The sequence below is a fragment of the Gopherus evgoodei genome, chromosome 4, assembly GCF_007399415.2.
Source record: "Gopherus evgoodei ecotype Sinaloan lineage chromosome 4, rGopEvg1_v1.p, whole genome shotgun sequence".
Lineage (NCBI taxonomy): Eukaryota > Metazoa > Chordata > Testudines > Testudinidae > Gopherus > Gopherus evgoodei.
The window spans coordinates 31593738-31614643 of NC_044325.1; the positions used below are offsets into that span (position 1 = coordinate 31593738).

The 20906-nt window shown below is 41.5% G+C and overlaps 1 protein-coding gene across 3 annotated transcripts; it reads right to left on the reverse strand.

Annotated features, from left to right (window-relative positions):
• Positions 1-824: 824 nt before the first annotated feature.
• UBR7 (ubiquitin protein ligase E3 component n-recognin 7 (putative)) lies at positions 825-20813 on the reverse strand. 3 transcript variants are annotated; one of them, XR_003999940.1, is made up of 12 exons: positions 20504-20813; positions 18210-18343; positions 17071-17131; positions 16811-16906; positions 13426-13479; positions 11940-12045; positions 9522-9709; positions 8753-8884; positions 8198-8360; positions 4358-4591; positions 3559-3620; positions 2362-2384 (listed from the first exon to the last, which is right to left on the reverse strand). XR_003999940.1 is itself a non-coding variant. In XM_030558868.1 (11 exons), the coding sequence occupies exons 1-11, from the start codon at positions 20666-20668 to the stop codon at positions 2292-2294; spliced, it is 1254 nt and encodes a 417-aa protein (XP_030414728.1). In that variant the 5' UTR covers positions 20669-20813; the 3' UTR covers positions 825-2291. The 3 variants fall into 3 exon arrangements, 2 of the variants coding, with proteins under 2 accessions (XP_030414728.1, XP_030414729.1); XM_030558868.1 differs by lacking the exon at positions 4358-4591 and having other exon boundaries at positions 825-2384; XM_030558869.1 differs by lacking the exons at positions 2362-2384; positions 3559-3620; positions 4358-4591 and adding an exon at positions 4598-5897.
• Between the last annotated feature and the right edge of the window lie 93 nt (positions 20814-20906).

Sequence of the window (20906 nt, forward strand, 5' to 3'; positions counted from 1 at the left end):
TCACAGGGTTACTATGGAAGTCGGATCCCCCTGCCCGACCAGGGATCCACCTCGGGCTCTCATCTCCCAGGGACCTTGGTGGCTGAGGAACAAGTAGGCCGACTAGCTCCGCAGGCACCACACCAGGCAGCAGACTTGCTAAGACTCCTACATCTAAGGGCAAGCTGATTATGGGACTGCCTCATAGGGCAGTGGAGCACTCTTGGTCACCGGACTGCAGGTGCAGATCTCCATCTCCGTGGCCTCAGACCCGGGAACTGTATCCTAGGTCTCTGACTAGAAGGCCCAGGTCCTTGGTGTGCTCTCCACCTACAAGACATTGGACACCGGAGTCAAGGTGATGGTCCCTGTACCATTGGTACTGGCGAGCTTCCTGTCAGAGATTGACAGCCCAGATATCAGTCCCAGCTGGGGCAGGGCCACTCCTTGTCATGGCACGGGTCCTCTTTCTCCTTCTGCCCCCCCGTCTCCCCTTGCTATTGTTCGGTGAGCAGGCACCATTCCTCGCTCTTGCCTCACCAGTCACCAATCCGAGTCAGTTTGAAGTTATTTAAAAACCAAGTACACTTGATGCTGTTACCTTCTAAGCTTAGTGACTGCTTTAGTAGGATTGGATGAGGTACCTAGTTACTTTCAAATCAGCTGTTGTCCTTGCCTCTAGTTTCTTTGTACAGTGGAAGTCTCATGATTGTATACAGGAACTTGGCTAAAAACCTATACACACCCACAGCCTTATTCCTGAGTTGAAAGTTTTACTGTTCGGACTGGATGCACAAAGCTTAAACTGCACAACAGTAATTCTAAAAGCAACCATGACATGCAGCTTGTCTGAACAGTAATTTTATTTAAATTTTACAGAATCATTTTTGGAGTAGAATGCATATCTAACTCCAGTAACAATTTCTACAAAAAGAGCATAGACAGTACCCAGAAACAGTTTTAAAAGCAACTTGTCATATCTGCATAAAACAAATCAATTAACTGAGTATCTTTCTGCTAAAACTAGGTTTTGCTAAGTGAGGCAGTCAAACAAAATTAATGGGAGTAATAGTAAAGGACAAGTTTAAAAACAAAAAGCAATATGGTTGATGTAAAAGCAGACTCCGGGGAAAATACAAGCCCTTCAAATACTATATATATCAACTGGGAGTTTAAGATTAACTAATGTAAAAATGTTCTCAAGCCTCTCAATTGTGGGTTTTAAACTAACGTAAGTTCTGGTATTAAGTCAAGTTTTGTTTTAAGGACTTCAGCTGTAGATTTGAGTCTTATGTCCAGTAACTACCCTAGTGGTTCCTAAAAGGTCACAAGTTTATAGGGCAGCAAACAGGTTTTAAAATGTTACATTAACATATTCCTTTCTGAAACATTTAAAAACTAGAGCAGCTTGAGAGGTCAGTCTTTAAAACCCCCAAAAGCTTAGGTTGTAACCTACTAGTATCATTCAATTTACATGAATAGAATGGCTCAGTTTTAACCTCTCACTAGAATGTAAGATGTTACTGTCCAATGAAACAAGAAGCAAGTTTTTCTAAAAGTAGTAATAAAAATATGCCATAGGCTGTTGCTTGAAGACCAGTCCATGATTCCTTAATCTCTTCCTACTCAGAAAATACACTTCCACAGCAACAACGGAGTTAGTCTGTGCAAGTACAATGCAATTTAAGTTCACATAATGACCCTACTTTTAAGCTGTGATTCTCCTCTAAGGGTTTAAACATACCTTAACATTTAGAGAATGATGCCCATCAGTCTGATTAAACATTCCAGGTGAACAAGAACCCTCTACCTTTGTATTGTAAACTTATGATAGTACCACTACACTACAAGAGTTAGTATGGAAGTATTCAGACCACCAAAGCCACACTACAATGTAGATTTATTCCCAATACAGAAGGTTGTCTGCCCCCATCTTTAATATGGTATATAGCTACAGGTACTAAAGTGAAACAGGTCAAAGGCTAAAAAAGACACAGTGGCATAAGTTGTTTTAACAAGGACCAGTTCACTCCCTCTGAAACAAAACCAACTTCTGACAACTTAAGTATACTGACACTGTCTGAAATCTGCATGATAAGTTGCTATGCAATGCACCTGTAACCAAGTTGGACATATGTATAAGCTACAAAAGTAAGAAGTATTTTATGGAACAGAGTGAATGAGCAGAGTTGGAGGAGGCCTCTGGGAAAGCAAGATTTAGGGAAAGAGGTCAATATTAGCAAAGGTGCTGCTTCTATTTACTGAAGGATGGATTTTTCATTTGTCCTTATGAAAGTCAAAGCCTTTTCAGTCTAACTGCAGTAGTACTGCATCCTATTTGTCCGTCTTCTCTTGCGTGACTGAAATTCTTCAAAGAATTGCTGAATGTCCTCTCTTTTAACAACCTGATAATAAAATGAAACCCAGGTTGTGACAAACTAGTACAATAAAATACATATCTGGAAAAAGGACCACCTCACAGACAAGAACTACATGACAGAAGTTTCTCAGGACAGTATTTGTAACACACACATCACCACCAGCAGTATCAAGGAATCCAACTTGTTAAGAACAATGGTCCTGACCTACCCAGTGTGAAAGCATAAATTCCACAATAAAAGAATGAACTCCCCCCCGCATGGCAAAAAGAGCAGCCCCAAGGGAAAGGAAGGAAAATATTAGAAAAGTAAAATGCTTGTCCAGCTCTTATGAACTATCAGGAACTCTACCAAGTGAAATAAGATGAGTGAGGTGATCTTTTATTGGAACAACCTCTGTTAGTGAAACAGACAAGCTTTCACCTTTACACAGTAAGCTCAAAAGTTTCTCTTTCGCTAACAGAAGTAGGTACAATAAAAGAGATTACCTCACTCACTTTTACTCTCAAATATCCTGGGACTAACATTGTTACAGCAACACTACAAACAAAAATGAAAGCTGTCACTAGGACTGCAGGGGGTTGAAGACTGCATAATTGCATACGCAGTGCCTCTATTTCAGCCAAGTTAGGAACAGAACCGAAAATGGTACCAAAATGTCTCTGCTGAGGTAGTGGGGGTAGACGAGGGGGCACAGCTTTGAAGGTACCAAGGAAGTTCAAGGCGCTGACTGACAATGGGATGTGAATGCCTTGAATACAGTATGGTTGAATAGATCAAGTGTGGTAGTAACCTATTCTTGCTCTTAAGAAATGTTACAGAGGCTGATAAAGGACAAAAAGATGTTTATGCAAAAAAGTCAGATTATAAACAAAATAAATTAGTTGAATTTTTAAACTGCACTCATCAATACTTTAATATACTAATAATGGGTTGTTACAGAAAAGCCTAAAGATAAACAGACATTATGTGCACAATTACAAAGAGCCCAAGCAGTCTCTCAACAAACCTTTCCTTTACTTATGGCACATGCATTTTCTCAACTTAGTCAAAAATGAAGGTGACATTTCTTCTTCTTTCTCCTGTTTTCCCCCTCCCCACTCCACTCCCCCCAAAAAACTATGGAAATTTTAACCTGTCATAAGTTTTTTAAAAGAACTTGAGTTTTTTTTCTAGAAAACACTGTTTAGTTATAGCTTACTGTTCCTTCATCTGCAAATCGCCTGAGATAGTCAGTCAGTTCTGTCTTTAGGTCGTTGTATTCTGGAAGAAAAAAAAATGGAAAAAACCCTCAACTGTATGCTTCAATGATTGCTTGCTATCTCCTCTTGATAACTAGTAACTGACTAGACTTGCTTCAGTAAATGGACTTCAAGTTTGGATTATAAATTAATGAAGCGCTGTGGGAAGGCTTTATTCTGAGGTGGTTCTTAAATCTGCGCGTCCTCCTACTCAATAACTCACTTTGAGCAGAAGTTGCTAACTGTTAGAGCTATGAGCGATGATGGCTTGTGACTGACAGGAGAAGCACAAATCACCATAATTGTATCCACCCCCACCCACTGAATAATAATGGCTGTAAGAAGATTAAATACACCGAAAAGATCACTCAGTTAATCAGTCTGCAGAGAGAGAAAAAGAAGAGTAGGGACATTTTCATATTATTTTTACACACTGGCTTCTTATTAAAGTCCTAAACATAGCTTGACGTTGTTCAGCTAATCTCATCTCTCTGAGCATTTTCCTGCATTCAAAGAGCCTGCAGTCACTATGTGACTATAATATAATCCCATCAACTAAAAAAAAAAGGCAACATTAGCACTTCAAACACAACTTAGACAACGGCTTTAAAAAAAGGTTTTTAATCAACTGGCAAATCAGAACCTGACAATCACATATTATTTAGTGGACTATTTGCTATAAAGATACAGTATCAAAGTCATTCAAAAAATGTCATGTCATAGCAAGAAACCGACATCCATTAAGTGACATAAGCTTACCTTATTCATATGGTGAAGATCAATCAATCTTTCTTTTTTTGAAGCAAAGCGTGCAATATCATCATCGTACCAGGCTGGTTGCTTCTCCAGGGAAGACAACAGTTCTTTTTTCAATGAATATTGTGGCCAGTGCAGTGAGACAACCCTGATCCATCGTGCTCAAGTATGTCTTGATGTGTTTAAGGCAAGAAAAGCTGCTCTTCACACACACTGTTGTTGCTGGTAAAGTGGCAACTAAGCAAAAAAAGTGGTACACTTCCTTAAGCACTTCAGAGCCCAGTTTCATTGATTAAGCGCAGCATGTTGCTAACAGAACAATTCTGAAACTGCTCATCTTTGAAAGTGACACCAAACTCATTCTTGAGATGATCCAAATCAAAGTAACTGCCATAAGAACTGGAGAGTGAGGTAAAAGCATCTGTGGGGAACTGTTTCCTGAAAGCTGGAAATCTTGATGAGTCCAATAGCTCAATGAAGTGGAGGGCCTTTATGTCTACAAACCTGAGAGCCAGCTGCAGAATGATGTTATCAGTGATTTCATTGTATAGTTGCAAATACATTTTCTGACCATCTTCAGAGAATCCATCTTCCAAATCCAGCCTACACTTCTTTGGAGGTGAAGGCAAGTCAGTGAGGGTAGTGGCTGCAGAATTAAACACTTCTTTGAACACTTCTTCTTTATGCAGATCACCAACCCTTGTGACTGTTAACTGAACTTGCAAATTGCAGTAATCTACATCAACAGCCTTTTTGTGAAGAACATCACCGAGAACGTCAGTGATGCTGAAGATGTTACAGTAGGAGTATGGCAAGAAAAGAAACTGGAAGTCGTTTAGTTTTGTAAGGTATCCTATGGCTCATCACAAAGATTCTCCATCCCAACCACTGGCATTGACAATCTCCTGAAATACTTTGCGAAGTTTCTCTCTTTCCCAGACAATAGTATGTAGGACTCTGCTGTTTGGATGCCCATCAAACTGCACAGTGGGAAGGTATCCTTTGGCCTACAATTCAATCCAGCAGTTCACTGTGTTTTCCTGAGCGTGTAAAAAATGTGGAGAAGCCTTCCAAGGTTGCAAAAAAGCCACGGGTTTCTTTAATACACTGCGCCCCTTGCTGGAGAACTAAATCTAATTTGTGGGCAAAACCATGCACAGAGCTTGTGGAGCCTCTTTTTTAATTAGGGCTTGCAGACCTCCCAGCTCACCAGTAAACAGTACAGCACCATCATATGAATGAGACAAGTTTTCTTTTGTAGTTGTATTTTAATAGCACTGAATTCAGAACCTGCTTCAAAGCAACTGCGGTTCGATTTGCACTGACATTTTTAAAACCCATGAAACGCTCCTGTGTTTGCCCCTTCTTGTCCACGTAGCGTAACACAAGTGGAAGCTGGCTTAAGTGAGAAATGTCAGTTGTTTCAGCTACTTCACAAGCAAAAAAGCTGCACTCTTCAATCTCATGGTCAGTGTAGGATATTTTCTTCAGCCACAATTTGATCAATTTGTTTTGATAGGTCAGAAAAAATGGATGCATTTTTCTGCCAATAAACATTCAATCTCTTGTCATGACAAAAAATATAAAGTTCCCTGTAATTACCCTGATTGAGAGATTGTTCCATCTCACAATAATGGAATGCAAATTCTTGACAAGATAAAACAACTGAAATATCAATTAGTTGCTTCAAAATCTTTTTTGTTCCTGACTTTCTTGTTGTGCTCTAAGATAGCAAGGCACCTTTGCTCACTAAGCAACACAGCTATAGAAGTGCTTGCCTGCTCTAAGCATTTTAAGGAAACTTCATTTTTTGTGTGCTCTTGTGATTAGCTGTGTATAGATGTGCTGCGTGACACATTTTTTCCAGTCCCCGTAACCTTCATTAGCCCACATGGTTTTTTTTAGTTGAAAGAAGCAAACAGGGCCAACAATATAATGTTACTCATAGCACTACCTGTTAGCCATTTACGAACTTTGTACCAAGATGTCTGAAATTGCTGCGTTCTTTTCCCGTCTTTCTTCAAGATCTCCACTGCTGGTGTTGTTCTGCCTTCCTTAATGACTGAACCTCTCTCTTCTTGAGATCTTAATGAAAATCCTCTTTTTTCTCAGGTCAAACACAATGTCATTTTCTAGAGCAGCCATTACTGAAAATTTTAAAATCTCAAATTCCAAACATACGTCACCAAGTTCAGTACTGTCCTGAACAGCTGCAATCCTGCCATGGCCTCACAGTGTTTACCAAAGCAACACGTTTATAAACTGACTTATTGGTGTGGTAAACTGCCATGGTAACAAGGCAGCTTCTTGAAGCACTATTAGCTTTACCAAGATTTGAGCCTCATGCAGCACTACATTCTTCTAACTTTTTGGCATTGCATTCCACTACTGGACAGTGAGTTGTGACAGATTTAAATCAAATCAGAAGCACTTCCTGTGGGATTATATTAACTTTTTAATATAGATGCTTAACTGTCTGTGAATCTATATTTATCAATTCGATAACCACTATGGAAAATATATCTTTCAGCTTTTAGGAATTCTTGGTTAGGCTGTGCCTCACTTGCCTGGGCTGACAAGCTAGCTGAACATGGGATACAGATTTCAGTTCTAGCACTTGGCAAGTCTTCAGCTCAGTCCACTGTTTCCTTACCAGATTCACAATACACCTCCTCACAGCAATTTACATAAAGCAAGCTGTACCTTTCTGAATGAGAATTAACTGAGCAACAATCAAGCAGTTTGTTCTGTTCTTGGAAATGTGAAAACTAACACTGATTTTTAGGAACAACCAAGCATGGACACATACTCTGACAACACTCCTGCGCCTGACATCACTGACAGATGTTTCCTACATAAGGGAATTCCCCTGTGCCTTGACCACCCAGCTTAAATGGGTATTTTAAGGACAAAATAAACCTGAGAATCAAGCCCTATAAATAAATTAATACATCAGTACTAGCTGCTGTTGATATGTGAACACTTGTTTAAACCCTCAAGGGTTTATTAGCGTAAGTTCACTGAAGCAAGACAGATTCTGCTCTGAGGTACAATACAGTCACACTGGCACATTGTGTTCTTTGAAAAGTGGCAAGAGCATGAGTTAATACAATTGACAAAGTCTTCCGTGTAGGAGCCCTGACTGAATACTCTGGCTTGTTGACCCAGAAATGCTCAAACATGTCAGATATAGTGCAGCCTTTTGCTGAGGGACTGCTGCACCATTTTTCAAGTACCTCCATCTTCATGTTTATAGACACTGGACCAGAATTTGGGTATACTCCACAGATAAGGGACAGAACACTGTCAGGAAATTCCATCTGCCCTGAAGGTGACAATTCTCCGCCCCACAAATAATGCATATAAGAAGCAAACTAAACTGAAATTAAGTGAGTGCTTGACTTCCTCATTCAGTCCCATACTTTTCACTGTTACCCCTCCCTACCTATTATCTACTTATAATGACAGCTGTGCAGGGCAGGGAAATTGTATTTGCGCTGTTGATGCTATATACATAATGTATGAACTCAGAAAACTAAGCTAGCTAATACTAACATGTCAACTTTTGAGAAGGAATTATCACTGCCGATCTGCTGAATTAGAAAACAAGCAGAAGTTTCTACAAAATCTGCTTCCTTAATATAAATAGTAACAATTAATAACAGGCTGAAGACAAAAACATTCAAGGTTTCCTACAGAAATTTTTCTGGAGGTTAGTTATCTTATAAGCTGCTTTTTAAAGAAACTGTTGCTATTTAAGTAGGAGGTCTATTAAATGGCTCCCTTAGATAAGCTATATATTTCACATGCTATGCTGAATTCCCAAAATAAAGTTATATTTACCACAGATGAGTTCTACTTGCTGGACTCTGTTCATGCTATTAAGCGTGTCCATTAAAGGATCTCTTCTGTCTGTTTCCTGGTCACTTGTACCTTTATTCTCATAGGCCAAGACAGTGTCACATTCATCAATCAGGAATTGGACATCCAGTTCTGAATACATTTTCTGAAGAGTAAAAGTAAGTTATTTTCCAGCTTACAAACTTTACAGACCATTTGCCAACCTTTTAAGACCTCTCCCAAAGAAATTAGATTCATCACATTATTTTATATCAGCAAGTATCTCAGCCACTTCTTGTGAATGCTTCCAGAACTGTGTTTACTTTAGACAGTAGGTAAATACAAAATGGTCACGGGCTATTATACTATTAATACTGAAGATGAGTCATCAGATAAGATCCACACTTGTTTCCTTAGATTAGTGGAATGTTTTTTCCAGTAGATATTCACAGTCAGAACAAGGAAGTTTTACAAATTGTATTATGTATTGACTTCTTTCAGCAGAGTCTTCAAGGAGCTAATGTAAATGTTAGCCCAGAAAACAAAATGTATACATACTAAACAGTCTTTGCATGTGCACAATTTACTCCGCCAGTTAGATGGCCAAAAGGTGGCGGTATCCTTCTTTAGAGACTGCTTGGTCTGGAGTTCTCGCAGCTTACAGACCGGTTCATCACTTTTTGTAACTGTCTGAATTAAAATGAAACAAGTCAGTATTTTTCACTCTATTCTATTTCAAAGGGGTTTCATTTAGGTTTTTTCCCAGTTTGTCCGTTTCTTAGCTACAATACTGTCCCCTGCTTTGATCCCTGTTTTTAAAAAGCTCCCTAATGTGTGTTCAGAGTAAAGTCTGAATTATAAGGACACTGCTACATACCTAGGAGAATTAGCTAAAACTGTTAAAGGCATCAATACTCTAAATTAATTGATTATCTTTCTTACAAATCAACATCAGATTCAATGCAAAAGCAATAAAGGGCTCAGAAATTAGATCTGAGCTAGCTTCATGGCACAGTTGCAGTGGGTGGTACTTCCATATTTAGATCTCAGGCTGATCAAGCACCAAAAGGGGTGACATAAGAAGAGGAATGGAAGATCTTTGCTGAGCATACTGTATTCCTGTATGTCCTGGTCTACTGGCTGATCAATTGAACCATTAACCTTTCACGTCAGTAGTTACTGGCATGTCTACTGCAGTGGAGGCTGTGCTGGGATAAATACTACTCAAAGTGGACTATATGTTTCCCGTTCACAGAATCAGAAGAGGAGCTTTGCCCACACTAAGCAGAGAGGGATCATAAGACAATAAGGAAAATGTGTAGTTTACCTCTGGACACTTAGAGCCAGAACTAGTAGATGGCTCATTATACTGCTCTACTTGCACTTCCTCCTTGATCTTCCCTTGGTGATCTCCTCCACTTTCCTTTTTGATTTCTCTGTTCTGTTCTTCAGTTTCTTTGACATTCAGCACAATCCTTTCATCTTCAAGTGAGGTCACTTTGGTCACAGTAGGAACTAGAAAATGTATATCCATAATTAACACAAGCTTGCCAGTCAAAGAAAGCAGTTTCAGAATTTCTTTTGACACTGCAATGTCATACAAGTGCTCAAACGACACTGTACACTTCAATAAAAACAAGGTTATATTCTAGAGCTGTCTGGGGATCCCATGATCTCATTAAACAATAATACAACTGCCTAATCTTTTATCACAGCTTCCTCCTACCCCCCATGCCTCCTCCCGCAAAAATGTTACAGAACAAGTCACACTGAGTTTATTTTTTATTAACTGAAAGATTGATTTAAACTGCTTAACTGCTTTGTGCCTTCCCACTTCCAAAACAGAAAAGAAAACCCTCATTGTTCTTTCATCCTGAAAGTCTAGAGTTTACTGGAAAACAGCAGCAAAAACGGGGGGAAATACCATGACCTCACAGGGTGCTGAACACCCCTAGGATGCTTGTCTTCCTTTGCGTATTTCAAATTCAATGGTATTTGTAAAAGTTGGATGGTAGCCAGGTACTTTCTCTAATTTTATTTTAGTATATTTTATTCCCAATGTACCCTTGAAATTAATTTTTTCAGACAAACAGATGGAAGAAACCAAGAACAATATGTTTAATTTATTACAAAATACACTTTTAGAATGTTTACAGAGGTCTTAAAATCAAACAAAAGGAACAATATTCTGCGTGGAGGATGCAACAGTCTCCCAATTTTAGAGGCTTCTCAAAAAACAGACTGGTTTAAATAATAATTTCTCCATATATATCTATAAAGTGTAATTACGAATCAGTTACAAATAAAATTAAGCAAACATACATAAGCATGTCACTCTCAAGCCCTGGAACTCTCTGTGGCAGATGCTCTCAAAGTCATGAATTCTTGAAACACGTGACTGCTGCTCCTTAAGAGCACTGCTTCTCCCTCACTCAGTTCGCTTGTCACCAGGACAGCTGACATTGTCAACATAACTTTCTAGAGTGAGTGAATATTAACCAAAGAGATCAAACATTTCACTGAGAGCATGTGCTACAGAGTTTGCTCCTTATTTTAGTTATTTTACCAGGGAAAAACCTCGGTCACCTCTTTTCAAAGCAATCCTGGTGGATATAAAAATGGATAGACCTCCACTAGCTTCCTTCATGATTTAGTGAAGCAATCTCAGCACCACAGTGCAAGAGCATATTATAACACTATGCCATGTGGCTCCCTGTATATAACAGGTTTACCTCTTTGACGTGTAATCAAGCGTATGCTCCATGCCATACCTATTCTAAGAAAAAGCATTGTCATGTATTTATACTACAAGACGATTCCATGTATTAAATCCTTTTACATCACCCCCCTAGACACATCCTGAGGAGCCAACTTTTTCTGACCTAACAGGTCATAATCAGCAATTGATATAATCAACCATTTGGAAACAAGCACCTTCAGCCAGCCACCTGCTGTGCAGCAAAGCAATCTAACGTAAGAACGGCCATACTAGGTTAGACCAAAGGTCCATGTAGCTCAGTATCCTGTCTTCCAACAATGGCCAATGCTGGATGCCTCAGAGGAAATGAACAGAACAGGTAATCTTCAAGTGATCCATACCCTGTCGTGCCCAAAGGGATGATTCTCTTTTTTCCTAGCTCCTACATTTTTTCTAATCCTGAAGAGAAGAATGTGCAGCAAAGAACACTAGGACTACTGTATTTATTTTGATTAGACAACTGGAGAGTTGTTTTCCCTAAGAGAGACCACGTTCCAAAAAGAGCAAAGGGGAACTCTCCATATCCATTTGATGCAGACTCACCCTTCAGGGTCCAGTCACTGTTACTCCAACATCTCTCCCTCAACCTCTGTTTCCCTATACCTCCCTGCAGTGTTGTAATGTCTTTTCAGTAGTTTTGATTTAGCGTAGAATGTAAACTCCTGGGGGCAAGTATCAAGTCTTTATGCAATACTTGCCATAAATACCTACGCTGAGAAAATACACTTTACTTTCAAAACTAAAAAAACTAAACACCAAGATTTCATAAAACTTAACAATTAGGCCTTTTTTTTTTTATAAAGCACAAAACCTAAAGTTGCCACATAAGCTACTTTATTGCCTGAGGATTTTGTCTAAGTAGTAACACAATTTCTTCAGCCCTGTCAGCAAATATCTTTTTCACTTGGATAGGCTTACGTAAGTTAAATCAGCTATGTTTGGGAGGTTTATAGAATAGAAATATTAGTACAGCTCTCCTAATTTTACCTGCTAACTGTGAAGTATATGCCCAAAGGAAAGAACAGCAATTCATGCAGGCCTGGCACACCATCTCATGGAAGTCCCCACTCTCAGGGGGAACTGCCCCAAGGTGCTGTCAAGAAGAAATAGGAACATATGACAGAGACATATTAGTTGCAAATTAATGGATTCTGCAGTGTTTTTGCTCTATGTTTAGTGGCAGAAAAACAAGCATCATGTCCACTTCTTCCCTCATGTTTTCAGTATTCCCATTAGCAGTGTATTATCCCCCCTTTGTCCTCCATACCCTGCATCCATACTGCTAGAGGATGAGAGAGGACCAATCAAATTTAAGGAATGTATCCAGATTATTAGCCTCTCTAAGTCTGGACTCTATCAGCCAAGAGAGCAGGAATACTTATGGATACTTCCAAACCTTGTCTATCCTAATAGGACAGCTACTACACACTGCAGTTTTAAATAGCCCTCTTGTTCAGCAAGGAGAGAATCTCAGATTACTAAATAAGTTTTATAAACATTGTATCCTTCTTCAGCTTCAGTATGGGATCAATGTGAAAAGAGTTAGATACAAAATCTAAACTGTCTTCAAACAAACTGGCGAGAAACATCAAGATGATTAAAATAAATTGCCTTCATTTTCTTTTGACAACTTTGACCAATTTTTATAGTTAAAACTACAATATTCATCAAAAATACTTTATATCTAATACAAACATTTAGGAAAAAGTAATCCTATAATTTATCTGAATCAGAAAGTCTATAATTAATGCAAGGTATACTATACCAACAACATTCCTATTTCATGTCATTGTTCCAGGACTTCAACCATTCTATTTGCTTCTGTCTGGATGGAATTTCACAATCTACCCTTAGCGACATGATGAGCTGAACCCCTAAACCCTACATAAAGCAGGTGATTTTCCTAGGCAACAATGTGACCTAGGCACCCAACTCCCATTTACTTTCAATGGTAATTGGGTGCCCTGCCCACTTGCCTTGAAAAATATTCCCAGGGCACTGACTGTGCAGTTTGTTCCCTCCTACCCAAAATAAATATGGCTCTAGGTTAATGTCCCATCAAATGAGCTGCCATTCACCACAGATCATGATCACAGTTGATAATGGTGTGCTCAATAACTTTCCTCTCCAATTCCAATGGGAAACGCTATCATTCAGAACAGTCTTCCAATAAACATTAAAGTTTTAGATGTCTATAGTCACTTATTAGGACTAGTATATACATTAAGAGCAACCTTGAATAAAGAAGAGGTCCTCTCCAATTTGGGTACTAGTTCATTATGACGACTGCCAGCAGGAAAGAATACAGATTATGGGTTTTTCGTACAGCCTGAAAAGAGCTAATCTGAAAACTCTTGCGCTGGTTCTCAAAAAATTCCTACCTACTTTTCCAAGTAAGATTTTTCCTAAGGAATACACTAATTTTAGCTTATTTCCAGGCAAGATGACAATTTTCTTAAATACAAATCCTTACCCTTCCATGGAACCAGTCTTCACAAACTATGCACTGGATCATTTCATCTGGGATCTACAAGAATCGTTATATAATTAGCAATAATACCAAGCTTCAAAGTTTCTCACAGGCCTTTAAGTGCTGTGTATTCTAAAGAATATACAAGTGAATCACTTTCCACAGTGAGACACTTAGGCCATAGCTACACTGGCACTTTACAGCGCTGCAACTTTCGCGCTCAGGGGTGTGAAAAAACACCCTCCTGAGCGCTGCAAGATACAGCGCTGTAAAGCCTCAGTGTAATCAGCGCTGCAAGCTACACCCGTAAGGGATGTGGTTTATGTGCAGCGCTGGGAGAGCTCTTTGGTTTATGTGCAGCGCTTTGAAATTTCAAGTGTAGCCATAGCCTTAAATTGCATGGCCATTATAAATACTTACCGCCTCCCCAGCCAAAGTTTTGAAGCACTTCTAATTTGTTATATTCTGGCTAGAGATAGCTGCCCACAATGCACCACTCCCAACAGGGCTGCAAATGTGGCCATACTGCAGCGCTGTCCCTACACAGCTGTACGAAGATAGCTGTAACTCCCAGCGCTGCACACCTCCAAGTGCAGCCATACCCCGAGAATCATTCCCCTACAAGACAACACCTGGAAAAACCAGAGGAACAAAGACTGAACTGAGGAAGGGGGTCCCAGGTGGGAAAGAAAGACGACCTGCCTGTGTAAGGAAGCTAAAATCTGCTTGTATCATCAGTCAAGGTGAGATATTGCTGATTCAAATCCTATCTAGCTTTGTATGAGACTGAGATTGCAATTTTGTTTAATTTCCTAGGTAACCTGCTTTGATCTGTTTGCTATCACTTATAATAATTTAAAATTTATTCTTCTGTAATTACTAAATTTGTTTTTTGTTTTCTCTTAACCAGTGTGTTTTTAAGTGAAGTGTCAGAATCTTGGCTCTGTTAGCAAGGGCTGTTGCATATCTTCCCCCTATCGAGGGGGAAGCAGACTAATTTAATGATCTTGCACTATCCAGAACTCTCTGCAGTGCAAGATGGTATAATTCTGGGTTTATACTCCAGTAGGGGTGCAAGGCTGAAGAGCTGGGAAATTGGCTGGTGCCTTCACTGTCAGTCCATGAGTGGCTTAGGTAAAGCACTCAGGTGAGACAGTCAGGTGTGGCGCACTACCTGCTGTCTTGTTGGGTGATAACAGGGCCTGGAGGGACTGGCTGGATATCACCAGCAGAGCAGTGTGGGAGGCTAACCCAGCTGAAAGGTATGGGGGCACAGCAGTTCTAATGGCTTCCAGGCTTCACCCTGGGGATGACAACCAGTCAGACACACCAAAAAAGACAGACAAAAATTAAATCTTCACTGCATGCACTTATGACCCCTTTCTCATAACTGGAAGTGTATAAATAATGGACACATCAGTAGAAGCAGGAAGAGGTATTTATGTTAGGAGTCTCATTGGGTTTGCGGTAGGAGAGCTAGACCTGCTAATTCAACTTTAGAATTCTGTCAAACATAATACAAGACAATCTGGTTTATTATTAAAACATTATTTTTAAATAATCCATTTGCCCATTATTATAAAGTGCTAAATGCCCTAAAACTTGGCAGAGTTGATGGTGTACTGTGCTTCAAAATTATGGTGTTTGTCTTATTAATTTATACATTCAAATGGGTCTAACAAGAAACCAGATGTTTGTTTTTCTGCATTTGCTATTTTGGAATTGCCTATTCCCAAGATGCCCTCTGTGACAAGAATTCACTATTTCTTATAAATTATAGTGTAGTAATATTTCATATTATTAAAAAATACAGAATATTTAGCAAAATATTATAAACACATTCTAACTTTCCTTATCCACTGAAAAGGTGAGAGACAGACTAGTTATAATCCAATATTTTGAAGAGAAAAAAGCCCTGAAATGTTATGTGCCAGTCGAGTAAAGCGGTGAATTTTAATTCAGATATGACTGCTTCATAATGTACAATACCAGTGCTGGGAACTTTGATATGGGATATGTTTTTTATCATTCACTTCTTAGAGACTGTGCTTTGTTATTTAATAATTGGAGGAGTATTTTACTATTATTTTGAATTTTCACGTAAACAAATACAGAGTTGGGACATTATGATAAGAAAATAATTGGAAATCCAAGATTTCCACAAGCCGACTCACTTTATTGAGGGAACTGCCCAGCATTAAATTATCAGGATATGGGGGTAAAACGAAACATAATTTTATCGGCTCATGGGGGGCTGGCCCTTCATTTTAAGTTTTTGAATAGGGAAACAGCATTAATTTATTGCCCATCTTCCTTGTCTATTTTCAAGGCAAAACACATTGTACTCTTAAAACGCTGTCTAAATGCAGACTACTATAAAAAATCATTAACAAAAGTAACACAGCAGGTAAGATATCTCTATTAAGATGGAGTCCATTCTATGGAAGAATTTGAGGATCATAGTTCTACATAAGAACAGCCATACTGGGTCAGACCAAAGATCTATCTGGCCCAGTATCCTGTCTTCTGACAGTGGCCAATGCCAGGTGCCCCAGAGGGAATGAACAGAACAGGTAATCATCAAGTGATCCATTCCCTGTCACTCATTCCCAGCTTCTGGCAAACAGAGGCTAGGGACACCATGCCTGCCCATGCTGGCTAATAGCTATTGATGGACCTATCCTCCAGGAATTTATCTAGTTCTTTTTTGAACCCTGTTATAGTCTTGACCTTCACAACATCCTCTGGTAAAGAGTTCCACTGGTTGACTGTGTGTTGTGTGAAGAAATATTTATTTTTGTTTGTTTTAAACCTTCTGCGTATTAATTTCATTTGGTGACCCCTAGTTCTCATGTTATGAGTAAATAACACTACCTTATTTACTTTCTTCACACCAGTCATGATTTTATAGACCTCAGTAATATCCCCGTAGTCGTCTTTTCCAAGCTGAAAAGTCCCAGTCTTATTAATCGCCCCTCATATGGAAGCCGCTCCATATCCCAATCAATTTTGTTTACCTTTTTTGTACCTTTTCCAATTCCAATATATCTTTTTTGAGATGAGGCAACCACATCTGCATGCAGTATTCAAGATGTGGGCATACCATGGATTCATACAGAGGCAATATGATATTTTCTGTCTTACCTATCCCTTTCTCAAATTTCCAACATTCTGTTCGCTTTTTTGAGTGGATGTTTTCAGAGGTATCCATAGTGACTCCAAGATCTCTTTCTTGAGTGATAAATAGCTAATTTAGACCCCATAATTTTTATGTATAGTTGGGATTATGTTTTCCAATGTGCGTTACTTTGCACGTATCAACATTCTATGTAGAAAAAAGGTCTGTGCACTTTATCCACAGTATTATTACTGATTGTGCATTTCTTACCTCATCTTCAGGATCAGGATATGGTCTTTTACAAACACAGTATAATCCATAGAAGTTGTGATTATACTTATTGCCTGAATTCACTTTTCCCTTTTCCTAGAAGGGAAATAGGATATATGTGTTAATGTACAACCTGGTGAAAAACCATGAACATTACTGAGAGATTGTATAACCTGAAGACAATTCTCATCCTATTCAAACCTCCTAAGAAATGAACCACATGCTATCTTGACAATATAAAGATTAGTGCCTAAACTTACTGGAAATAGCTTGCACTGCAAATTTTTGAATTTGCTGTTTCCACAGTCACAGCGGAAGTTTCTGGAAAGAGAGAGACATAATAGTTCAGATTGTTTATGCTGTCTTAAAATAGTCTTATTCTTATAAGTGCTCCTTATTTAGAACCGTGAAATGCTCTCACAAGCTATTTAAACAAAAACATATGTGAAAATTGGCTAGACTGTCCTGAAGCCTTACCATCTCATGCTGTGGTCCTGTCAGATCTCAGCTCAGCAGTGTTGAGTTACATCAGTATTTGGTTGGGAAACCTCAATGGAAGATCTAATTGTTGCGGCTGTAACTACTCACATGCATAAAAGCAAGCACATGTTTTAGTGTTTGCAAGACTGGGGCCCAAGTTAGTTGGATGTCTGTGCTACTGGAGATACTGTCTTTTGGATAAGATATGCAACTGAACTCCTTCCCACTTGCGATCATTCAATATCATACTGAAATGTTTGTATTAACAGGGGTATTAGTTGGGGTGCTCTGGGAAAATTCTCCTTTGGGCAATTCATCTGCCTACTAAAGATTCAGTTTCAATATATTCTGATGATAATCTTCACTTAATATATTCAAATATTTTTCTTCATTTAACCTATATGGTTGGGTAGTAGTGCTGTGCTTTGTTGAACAGCCATTACATTCTACCCCAGAGGTGGCTGCATGCCAATGATTAGCACTGTGCACACTACGTATTTTACTTGATTCAGATGAATGTGGTGGGCCTTAATATTTAGAAAGTTCTTTACAATGAATAAAAATGCTTATAAAACATGTGAGCAAGAACACTTTATAATTAAACAGAGGAGCACAATCTGTACTTTGGAAATAAGTTTTTTGAGATCAATGTTGTTTTTTTCTGAAATTCACTCCCTCCAAACCCATGTAGTAATTGCTTTAATGAAAGAACCCAAATGTACTGTGTACTTCTTCAGTGCCTCTGCAATCAGCAATCGTTTTCCACATCACAGATTAACATCTCTTTAAGAAGATGGGCACTTAGCATAAAGGCATAGACTACTTTTTGATGTGATGCTTTATTTCTTCACAATATGACAAAGAAAAAGAAGCAACTCAGAAATTACTCTGATATCTCCCTTCTCCAAAAAAGACTTACCTTTTTGTATATAGTTCAAATAACTTGTGCGTGCCATGACATTCATAACTGCAGGCTAAACAGATTCCTGCTGGTTCTTCTCCTGGTGGGGTGCAAGTACTGCAGGCATACAAGGCTTGTCTTTTTACAGCACCCTACAAAGACAAGATAAATGACTACAGAAATGCAGAGAGATGCAAAAATAATCGAAGGAAGATAATTTGCTGTTGAAGTGAAGTAGTAAATGCAGTTTGTGTCAGAAGAACTGGATCTAGGACATGGGTGGGAAAACCTTTTGGCCTGAGGGTCACATCAGGGTGGGAAAATTGTATGCAGGACCATTAATGTAGGGCTGGGGTGCGGGAGGCAGTGTAGGGCTTGGGAGGGGGTGCGATATGCAGGAAGAGGCTCAGGGCAAGGGGTGGGGTAGAGGAAGGGTGCATGAGAGGGCTCAGGAAAGGGGGTTGGGGTGCAGGAAGGGGTGCACAGTGTGGGAAGGGGCTAAGGGCAGTGGTGCAGGGGAGGGTGTGGAGTGCGGCAGGGGGTTCTGGGCACGGGTTTGGGGTGCAGGGAGTGGCAGGGGCTCTGGGCAGAGGGTTGGGGTGCAGGAGGGGTGCAGAGTGTGGCAGGGGCTCTGTGCAGGGGGTTGGGGTGCAGGAGGGGAGCAGGGTGTGGCAGGGGGCTCAGGACAGGGAGTTGGGGTGTAGGAGGAGTGCGGCGGGGGCTCTGGGCAGTGGTTGGGATGCTGGAGAGGTGCGGCAGGGGGCTCAGGGCAGGGGACTGGAGTGCAGCAGAGAGCTTAGGGCTGGGGTGTGGTCTCGGGCCCGGCGCCGCTTACCTGGAGCTCCCTGCCTGCCCTGGCCCCACACCATTCCGGGAAATGGCTGGCACCATGTCCCTTGGCCCCCGGTTGGGGGGGGGAGGGGGCTCAGCACACTGCCCTCGCCTGTGGGTACCTCCCCTGAAGCTCCCCCTGGCCACAATTCCCCAGTCCCGGCCAATGAGAGGTGTGGAGGGTAGTACCAGCAGGTGAGGGCAGCACGTGGAGCCATCTGCCCCCACTCTCCCAGGGGCCTCAGTGATGTGGTGCTGGCCGATTCCAGGAGCAGTGTGCGGCCCATAGCCTCACAGGGATGGCAATCCTATGGGCTGGATCCAAAGCCCTGAGGGGCTGTATCCAGCCCACAGGCCATATCCAAAGCCTTAAGGCGCGGATCCGGCCCAGGGGTCGTACTTTGCCCACACCTGATTTAGGAGCAAGTTGGTGTTTGGGGGGCAAGCTGGCACTGGGTGCAAAAACAACAAGGCATTTAGTGAGTGCATTCACAAAGTTGCCAAGGGCCTTTTTGTAGTACAAAATGTTGACCTATGAACAGCTCTTTAAAAGGGGATAGACTAGGATAAATGCAGTGAGGATGTGAATATGTTTCCTGGTCCTGGAAATGCAATTTTTTTTTTTCAAGACAAGGCTCTTGCAGCACGCAAGAGGCACCCTGAGCCACGCCGGGATTTGCTTCTCATGAACCAAGCCCTTTACTGGAATAAATAGGAAGTGGGATAATTTGTTGAAAGAACGAGTACTTGTGGCACCTTAGAGACTAACAAATGTATTTGGGCATAAGCTTTCGTGGGCTAAAACCCACTTCATCAGATGCATGCATGTATGGAGAGAAAACTATGGGTTAAGCATTTTCAGAGCTAGGCAGAGTGCTGTAGACACCAAGCCCTCTATTTACCCACTGAGCAGGCAGAGGTCCCAACTTTGTCTCTCACCAATGCCCATCACATAACAGTTGCCAACAACTACATTTTGTCTGATGAGGTAAACTCTTGAATTGGGATGTTGTGGGGCCCCACTATCAGCCTGCAAACCATGAGTAGGAGAGAGAAGGAGCACAGAAAGACAGGGTTTCCCAAAATACAAGGATGTCGGACCTCTCCCTCTCCCCCAGAGGGACCATCCCCGCAGTCCAGCCTTGCCCCTGAGCTTGCCACAAAGGGGGCACCGAGTGCATGGCAGAGGGGGAGGCCAAGCACCCCTGCCCCCGAGTGGCACTCGTTGGGCTCTGGCTCAGTAAGGATCCCACCTAGGAACTCCTGAAGAGAATCAAAGACTAAACCTCTCCCCAACCCTGCCCCGCGACAGCCTCACCACACACACCCCGCTTGCTCCCTCGCCCCCTCCCACTTGCCCCGCCCGGGGGGGCCGCTCCCAGTGCACCTGCCTTGGCTCCGAGCCCGTCTCCGCCGTCTCTACTCCGCCTGCAGGAGGCTCCCACCCCTCCGTTACCTCCCGGCCCGGCCCGCCCCCTCACCTGGGAGTAGCTGCAGCGCTCGTGATCGCTCCCACCAAGCACCGCCCGCGCCTCCTTCTCGAGCTCCTCGTTCTCCGCCAGCACGTCAGCCAAGGAGACCACGGGCTCCTCCGGGGCCGCCGCGCAGCCGCCCGCGGGCTCAGCGCCCCCGGCCGCAGCCTCCATCGCGGGATCCGACCGAGGCAGACACGGCGCAAGGCGGGAAACGAGACCCAACGCTGGGGGGCGCCGCCACAACGGAAGCGGAACTGCCAACACGCCACGTGACGCGGGAGACCGCAAAACAAGGGTTCAGCGCGTGACACGGACAGACCCGGCACATAGCAACAAGTCACAAAGGGTGGGGCGGGGCTGGTCGGGACCACGTGACGGAGGAGTAGGGGGTCACATGATGGGGCAGGTG

Coding starts and splice junctions, on each gene's coding strand:
- UBR7 (XM_030558868.1), bottom strand. CDS start 20,668: ATGGAGGCTGCGGCCGGGGGCGCTGAGCCCGCGGGCGGCTGCGCGGCG. Junction 18,344..20,503: donor AGCGCTGCAGCTACTCCCAG/GTGAGGGGGCGG, acceptor TTGTCTTTGTAG/GGTGCTGTAAAAAGACAAGC. Junction 3,621..8,197: donor GCAAGTAGAACTCATCTGTG/GTAAATATAACT, acceptor TTTTTCTTCCAG/AATACAACGACCTAAAGACA.